We start from the raw sequence: 8,962 nt of genomic DNA, 5'->3' as shown, positions 1-8,962 counted from the left end.
ACGAGTGTAAGAGAAATTGAGACTACATTAGTGAAAATCGCTAATACCTTGGAAAAAAAAAATTCTCTCATTAATACTGCAATTTACACGTACAAAATTATCACTCTATTACATGTAGATTTTGCAAAAGAAAAAAAAATTAAAATTAATTTTAGTTTGTAAAATCCACTTATACTAAAGATGTGTCAGCAAATGAGTTAATTTGTCTAATTAATACCCTTCGGAAAATGTTATATAAGAAAAACTAATGAAAATGACTTTAAAACTTTGAATTTTAATAAAAAATACAAAAAAATGTAAGTGAATAGTGTCATGAGTAACTTTTTAGAATAAAAATGTAATTTTCGTTAAAAGTGAAGAGTGTTTCGTTAAAAATTCCTATAATATATAAATGAAATAGCATCAATGAAATTAAGGAAAGAAAAATAGAGTAATTGGGGAACTGAAAATTTTGCAATCTAGGTTTAAGATTAAACACTTTAAAGAAGATGTATTGTCCACACCACGTCCAAACAAAACAGTGCCTTTTCCTATATAACCCTAATAATCCTACCTAGCCATTCCCAGACGTACGTACCAATCAAAACCCTCAAACAAACTCTGAAAGTATGTGAAGGGATACCCATCGTGCATCAGCTTTCAGTGTTCCCCAAACTGCATTTCTGACCCTGTGATTTGATGGAACTAACCGTCGAAGCAGGCACCGGCCAGTGGCAGCCTCTGCAACCGCCGCCATATCACCACCCACGCAAACCTAGAAACAAAACCCTTTCTTCTTTCTTAAGGTATCAAAATAAAAACAAACCAACCAACCAAAACACAACCCTTCTCCATAAAGACAACACATAAAAACTGAAAACAAACTCCAATTAATTTGTTACCAATGTATTTTAGAGAGAGAGAGAGAAATTAAGAGAGGAGGGTCGGAGTCACATCAAAACCCCACCAGCTGTGACTGACTACAGAGACGACTGCAGCTGCAGCAGGTGGTGGTAACAGTCGGCTGCAGTTGGCCTCTTCTCCGGGTTCTGATCCAAACACCGGTTTTGGAGCTCCCTCAGCAACTTCGGCACACCTGTCAACCCGCAACTCCTCACCAGATTCCCTACTCCCCACACGTCCACCTTCACCCCATGCAACCCTCTCTCCATCTCCGGCGCGTGCCTCCCACGCGCCACCGCATCTCCAGCCATCCCCACACTGTGCGGGTATATCTGCGGAGCCCCGACAGCCTCCTCGAACCCGCAAACAAACCACTCGTTGTCCCTCTCATTCCTCATCACTTTCTCCCAACATATATCCCTATGCATAAACGACAAGTCGTGCAATGCCACCAGCGCTTTTGTCACGTACATGAGAGCCTCAACGAGCTGGTCGCAATTTGTAGGCTTGAACTTGCACCCTCTAGGCTTAAACACCAAAGCCCAACCTTTCTCCAACGATCTGTGGATGTACTCTGCATGGGGAATTCTCTGGTCGAGAAAATCGTAGATTTCCTTTACGGCGGTCGCCTTCCGAATGTTACTGTAAAATCGAGTCACTGTGGTTGGCGTCATTTCAATTGCGTTTCCGCTCCCCATGTCGATCCTCTCGAAATCGCTATAAGGTGGCATTTTGTAAGAACCACCATTGCAATTACTACTAATGTTGAAGCATCGATCCGCTAGCAATGGCAATAGGCTTGCAATCCTGAAACATGGGACTAGGGCTTTCAGTCTCTCAGAGGTCGATGACAGATCAACGGTTCCTAAATCAGTGCGAATTATTCGATCTTGAACCCGACTCAATGCACAGAAGGTTACAACATGACCGATTGCGTAGTACCCTAATATGTAAGGAAGATCCATGTAAGTCCACAAAAGTTTCTCAACTATTGAGCTTGACGGATTAATGTCCCGGTCATCTCTTAAATTATCGGCTTCTTCCCCTCTCCATAGACAGAAATTTCGAACGAAGCCTGTCACGTTCGGCCATTGATCCTGTAATGGTTCAGTTGGGGATGAAGCGTTAGGCTTGCGGATGAAGACCATTTCCACTGAACAAAATTTGGAGACGATTCGGTTGATGCAGTCGTCCCAAATGGGAATGAAGGAGTCTCTACTTGTGGCAGTGGCAGTGGCAGCACTAAGACTTGGATTGGTTCGGATTATGGGGCTTAGAATATCGTATGTGATGGCTCTACAGTCTAGCAATTCGGTTGAGGTGGTGAAGAAGATCTCTTTCCCTTGTGGTAAGTCGCGGTACAAGTCTTTTCGGAGTGGGAAACGGAGTTCCTCCGGCGGTGGCTCTTGTACGTACCATTGAAGCTCGGATAATGTAGGAAGTGATGGCGGTGGGACTCGAAGACACCCCACGTAGTACTCCGTTGGGTCTTGAAATTCAAATGGAGGCATTGCTGCAACAAATACACATGCAAATATTGTATAGATCATAACAGAACCTTTAATCAAATCGATATGTAGCATAAAATTGGACAAAAGAATGTTAACACAACATTGCCAAATAAATCCAAATTGGTTTTAGGGCTTACATCTTGATGAGGATTCTGGCAAGGGAAGCTGGACTTTTTCATTGAACCCTAATAACATTGTTAAACAATGTAGTGTTAGATGTGGAATTATAATTAACCTAGATTTTGTGACATGGTACTACATCAAATATAGAGAAGCTCGTTTTTACCAGAAGTAGCGGATGAAGGTCTTCTTCTACCAAAGACTTTGACTTGTTGTCCGGACACAAATCGGTCAACGGAGAAGCCTCGAAAGGGGCCATCTTCGAAGGCTTCCATGGTGCAAGCAACCATGGAATCATCAAAGAAAGTGAGCTCGTCGGCATTCAAGAAGCTCGAGCCTTGTAGCCTCAGTCTCCCTCTGTGGTGCTCCCCTTCTTCCGCCCACAGACTCACCGATTCTTCCCACGTCATTCGAATCTTTCCGATTCGACGGAGCTCCTTGGAAGAAGATGAAGAGAGGCCAGTTGCAAAGTCTAGGGAAGACTGATCATGATGAGGAAACCCTAGCAAGGTCCCTCTTCCTCCGTGGTAAAACGGTTCCCCTCCACCGCTCATGATCATTAGTTGCTTTCCCCTACCTGCATATAATAACAGCATATATATAGATATTATATAGATATCAAACCGAAACTAAAAGTTAAACAAAATGACACAACTTAATTAACTTGTTATATTAACTAGCTAGTAACCTCCATTGTTTAGAGATAATGGATATTGATCATAAAATAAAGAATTGTATACAACTTGTGCTGTGGGCATTTATATATAATCAGTTAGCGGTTCAGCACTCCTCTATATACCTGAGAGAGGGAAGTCGTCTTCTTTGAACGAAGGCGGTTGGGGAAGACTTCTTGTCATAACAAGAGCCGATCGACTGTCGTCCCCAACCGACCCTAATCTGCTCTGAGTAGTCCTCATCCTCGACCCCATGAACTGCGAGAGCTCCTCGAAAACCTCCTCATCAAAAGAAGCAGGCAACCTATGAAGCTTTCTCTCGTACGGTGAAAGCCTAAAGTAACTCTTTCCAACTTGTTCTCTCTCGGAACCTCTCTCCCATTCATAAACCTTTCTAAACTCTCCCAGCATGTTATCCCACTTGGTTCCCGCCGTTTTCGCGTCCCTGTTGACGCCATGCTTCTGAAGGAAGTCGGCGACTTCCCTGTCCTTGTCAGCCCTCGTTTTGTTTCTGGTGTGAGTAGTGGTGGTGGCGCCGCCTGTCTCTGTTTGTAACTGCTCTGCTCTTGAAGATGAGCCCGACCCATGATCCGAAGATCCACGGGCTGCCCCACCTTGGTACTGAATCCTCCATCCCCTAGCCAGCCATAGCATCTCGTTTGGTTTCCAAACCGGACTCACATACTTTCCTTTTCTGAACTGCTGGTGGTGGTGAACCGGGTTTTGAGGGTCTCCTTCCTCTGTCTTGTTTGTGTCGTGCCCTGATGTTGCTGATAGAGACGGTAGAGGAGAGTGCGGCGGCCACGACGAGGCGGTGTCGGAGGAGGAGGCTGCTCTGGTGGTGGAGACATGGGGTTGAGATAATTGAGTATTTTTTGGATTTGGAGATCGAGATGGGTTTGATTCTGAGGGTAGAATTGGTATTTGGGGTTGTTTCTGTTGGGAAGATGGAGAAGGAAGAAGTTTCCATTGTCCGGTTGTACTTGTAAATCTTGGCCTCTTTGGATTCACAGCTGCCTCAAATTGATGCTGATCGAAGGGAGATGACGATGAGGTTGTTGGAGTACCGGTAGGGACAAACAAAGGAGGAGGAATATTGAAGGAGACACCAGCTGCAGCTGCAGCTCCACTGATATTAACAGCCGTTGGCGGCGGTTGTTGGTCGTTGGGAGAAGGTGAAATCTGTTGCTGCTGCTGCTGCTGCTGAGGTTGTTGTGGGTTTTTCTTGGTTGTTTCTCCTTTTTTGTCACCCATTTCAATTTTCAAATGGGCCCAAAAAGAAAAGGACTTTAGGTAAACAGAAGCCTTGGAGAAGAACTAGAACAAGGAAGAACAAGTTTTGGAGGAGTGGAACTGGTTTGGTTTTGTTATTCCACTATAAAGCTCTCGTCTTTGTTTTAATTTGTAGTTAAAAGTTGAAATCTGATCACAAAAATTGGCAGTGTAAAGTATAAGTGGCTCAGATTTATATGTTATATTTTTCGAATAATGTATAATATAGGGCTTGGGATTTTTGAATGTTTGAGTTAGGGTTTGGAGTTCTGACCAATGCTTTTTGGACTCGAGCACTTAGGTTGCAGCCGTATAAGACCCTTCAGTCTAGGCCAGTTAAAAGCAACAGCAGAAAAAAAGCAGCAGATTGAAAAAGTCGTGGTTGTGGAACTGCGGTTGAATAGGACCCTTCAGTCTAATTAATCACTTAATTAAGACAGCCCTTGAAACGGTAATTTTGATTTGTCACATTTGTATAGCTTGTGTGAGAGAGAAGAGGAGTAAAGGGGGTTATGATTGTACTACCGCTGAAAAACGCGGTTCTGATATAAGAACATTTTTTTTAAAGAATAAGAAGATATAAGAACTTAACATCTGCTTTTTTGCAAACCGATTTTAATGTGTTTTGATTTTAGAGAAACATATAAAAATGAGAAAGAGTTATATGAAATGAATAAATTTTCAGCTACAAAATTTGATTTTGTTCCATTTTGTCTTCTATAACTTTAAAGTTGTCATTTTACTCTTTGAAATTCTAAATTTGCTTCATTTTGCTCCATATAACTCAATTTTACTTTCAGAAATTCAAAAGTCGTCATTTACTCTATAAAACTCAAAACTTGCTCTATATTGCTTTGATTTTGTTAGTTCCGTTACGTGCGATGTTAATGCAGAGTGTAGATTTATAATATTTTCTGTTAAATTAGACATTTTACTCTATAAAACTCGATTTTTTTTTTTAATTGTTGAATGTTAAGACATAATAGAGATTTATAATTCAAGACATTGCACATGTGATATAGTCTTATTAACTAGTTTGCTCCCACATGTTTTAAGGGGCAACTTTTGAGTCATAAGTGGTAAACTGAGATTAAAATTAAATTTTAGGGAGTATAATTAAAAAATAAGACTGTTTTGTGTTAACAAAATAAGAATATATGTAAGTTTTTATACATCTATATATATTCTTAATTGATTGCCACATACCCCATATAAATTGTCCTGTAGACAGAGTTCCACGTTTTCCCGCGCAGGGTGAGGGAGTGAGTGGAGAGAGAACAAAGGGACGGCATTTTTTTGGTACAGAACGATGGGGACCGGACGAATAGATGGGTCTGCTCCAGTGAGTGATTCGCATGACTATTTTCAACGTCTTTTTTTTTTTTTTTTCCACTTCTCTCACTCCAATTTATTCAAAATATATAAATATTTTAGGCCCCTTTGTGCAGTAGCTTACTTGCATTTCAGTACAGGTTTTCTGCCCTACTTAATCATTTGCTTTCCTTTTGATTGAAACACAATTCAAATTAGTGAAAAATGGATATCTAAAGCTTCTTTTCTTTTTTTCATTTTTTGATCCAACTTATATGAATTCGTATACCAAGATAGATGCTCCTTTTTACTTCTTGTTTATTTACTGCAATAATGCCTGCATAAAGCTTTTGCAGCTTGCACGTTTTTCAGCTCTTTATCATTTACATCGAAACGAAGTAATATGTGTGCATGGCTTTTATTTGTTGATAAAAGTCACGACCACTTTCGTTAAGATTAGTTTGCATTGCATGCATCGAGTTATGCAAAAAATTTAAAACACAGAACAATTTAAAACTAATTTAAGATACAACGACAATATTATTTTTCTTGTAAGTATGTTTTTCTTTTCGAAGAGTCTAACATTTGCCTTTAAATCTTGACTCATAATGGTTTCCTTAATATTTTTTACTAGTGAACAATAAGAAGCATGCGTAATTAAGATTGTAAGTTAAATATTGGGTACTTGTGGCGTTATGCAAGAAGAAAATTGAGGTTACGCCATAAAATTAATTGATAATATGAACATTAAACCAACTTACTTATAAATAAGCTCATGCAAGTTCTCTCATCTCATATTTTCAAGCAAAACACGTAGACAATATAACCGCGGTGATGTAAAGCACATGTAACCGTTGAATTTCATACATAAGACAATATGCTCTGATGCCATGAATAAAGTTAAGGTTTCATCATAAAACCGATTAACAATATTAAAGGATTCTTTAGATATAGTCCCTTGAAACTCCTATTTTTCAAATAAAAGCCCACCTAAATTTAAACATTCAAATAAAACCCAAATTTCAAATTTCAAATAGACTGCCATATGTAGACAAATATATGACCAACTATTACAATACATTACAACTTATGCCACAAAATCCTAATTTGGTCAATAAATGTTATTCGTCACATCCCAGCTAGACTCCGCCGTAGCACGATATTGTCCGCTTTGGGCTTTCCATTCCCTCACAAATTTGTTTTTGGGAACTCACTGATTTCGGATTCCATCAGAACTCCGAAGTTAAGCGAGTTTCGAGCAAGAGAGATCATATGATGGGTGACCCACTGGGAAGTTCTCATCTGAATTCCTAGAAACAAATCCGTGAGGGAATGGTAAACCCAAAGCGGATAATATCGTGCTACGGCGGAGTCGAGCCCACAACTCTACGTAACTCGATCCGGAAGATCCGCCAGAATAAACGCCATTTTTCTCTTTGATTAGGATTGTGAGATCCCACATTGACCAATGGAATGGGGTAATGTGCCTTATATGTACATGATCCCCTCTCTATAGCATGAGGCCTTTTGGGAACTCATTGGCTTCGGGTTTCATCGAAACTCCGAAGTTAAGTAAGTTCGGGCGAGAGCAATCATAGGATGGGTGACCCACTAGGAAGTTCTCGTCTGAGTTCCCAAAAACAAAACTGTGATGGAATGGTAAGCCCAAAGCGTACAATATCGTGCTATGACGGAGTCGAATTGGGATGTGACATAATGGTATCAGAGTCATTTTGCCGTTCGGTGCGGATGTGCCGACGAGGAACTCGGGTTCCCCTTAAGTGGGGTGGATTATGAGATCCCACATCGACCAACGGAGAGGGGGGAAAAGGGGTGATGTGCATTATATGTACATGTTACCCTCCCTATAACACAAGGCCTTTTGGGAACTCAATGGATTCGGATTCCATCGGAACTCCGAAGTTAAGCGAGTTTGGGCGAGATCAATCCTTGGATGGGTGACCTACTGGGAAGTTCTTGTGAGTTCCCATAAACAAAACCGTGAGGGAATGGTAAACCCAAAGCAGACAATATCGTGCTACAGCAGAGTCGAACTAGGATGTGACAGAATACAAGAGTATGCGGTGAGCGAGAATGAATCCATTTCACAAGTGATGACAGAGCATAAGTACAGTACAGTAAAATAAGGTGATGACCCCGGGTTCCCCTTAAGTGGGGTGGATTGTGATATCCCACATCGACCAACGGAGATGGGGTGATGTGCCTTATATGTACATGTTTCCCTCCCAATAACACAAGGCCTTTTGGGAACTCACTGGATTCATATTCCATTGGAACTCCGAAGTTAAGCAAGTTTAGGCAAGAGCAATCCTAGGATGGGTGACTGTCCCACATCGACCAACGGAGATGGGGTGATGTGTCTTATATGTACATGCTCCCCTCCCAATAACACAAGGCCTTTTGGGAACTCACTAGATTCGGATTCCATCGGAACTCCGAAGTTAAGCAAGTTTGGGCGAGAGCAATCCTAGGATGGGTGACCTACTGGGAAGTTCTCATAAGTTCCCATAAACAAAACCGTGAGGGAATGGTAAACCCAAATTGGACAATATCGTGCTACATCGGATTTGAACTGGGATGTGACATAATACAAGAGTGTGCGGTGAGCGGGAATGAACCCATTTCACAAGTGATGATAGAGCAGAAGTACAATACAGTAAAATAGGGTGAGAATTATACCATCGACAGTAATTGTCTGCACCAAGATTTGCCAATAATTCTCGTCGGTATGAAAACTCTGCTACTAAAACCTGGAGGGGAGAAAAACAAGGGTGAATGAGCTTGAAAATAAAGTTTTATAAAAACCTTTTCGAAAACATTATAATCACTCGCCGTAAAACATGTATAGTTTCCAAAATATTATACTAAGTATAAGTATGAAAATTAAATGCATGCTAATTGTAGGTCCAGAATAGCTCAACAATAATATAGATATGATCATGTACGACAGGGCTAGGTGTAATAATATACGCTCTAATGCTACGATCACGTGAAAGCTAGCGATATTCATTGTCATATACGAGTCGGAATTGCCTAATGCAATCTGTACGACAGGGCTAACACCTACTTGGATCCAAGGCGAGCGTGCGGTGTTGAAGTGAACGACACGTGAAAGACTAGCCTGGTTTAGGTTGAGCACTAGCACCTGGGTGTAGCAATGATGAGCACTAT

The 8,962-nt window shown here is 41.0% G+C and overlaps 1 protein-coding gene across 1 annotated transcript; it reads right to left on the bottom strand.

Moving 5' to 3' along the window:
• Positions 1–449: 449 nt before the first annotated feature.
• On the bottom strand, positions 450–4,539 carry LOC103440096 (uncharacterized). The gene is made up of 4 exons (XM_008378777.4): positions 3,313–4,539; positions 2,680–3,090; positions 2,531–2,578; positions 450–2,395 (listed from the first exon to the last, which is right to left on the bottom strand). Exons 1-4 carry the CDS (start codon positions 4,439–4,441, stop codon positions 960–962), a joined length of 3,024 nt encoding a protein of 1,007 aa, XP_008376999.1. The 5' UTR covers positions 4,442–4,539; the 3' UTR covers positions 450–959.
• Between the last annotated feature and the right edge of the window lie 4,423 nt (positions 4,540–8,962).

Source organism: Malus domestica, chromosome 07, assembly GCF_042453785.1.
Source record: "Malus domestica chromosome 07, GDT2T_hap1".
Taxonomy (NCBI): domain Eukaryota; kingdom Viridiplantae; phylum Streptophyta; class Magnoliopsida; order Rosales; family Rosaceae; genus Malus; species Malus domestica.
This window is presented reverse-complemented; position numbering and strand designations above follow the sequence as displayed.

What these genes read in the sequence shown, in the direction of transcription:
- LOC103440096 (XM_008378777.4), bottom strand. Translation starts at nt 4,441, where the DNA reads ATGGGTGACAAAAAAGGAGAAACAACCAAGAAAAACCCACAACAACCT. An exon ending in AGACGACTTCCCTCTCTCAG is followed by an intron (nt 3,091 to 3,312) that starts GTATATAGAGGA and finishes TATTATATGCAG; the next exon opens with GTAGGGGAAAGCAACTAATG. An exon ending in GCCAGAATCCTCATCAAGAT is followed by an intron (nt 2,396 to 2,530) that starts GTAAGCCCTAAA and finishes TATTTGTTGCAG; the next exon opens with CAATGCCTCCATTTGAATTT.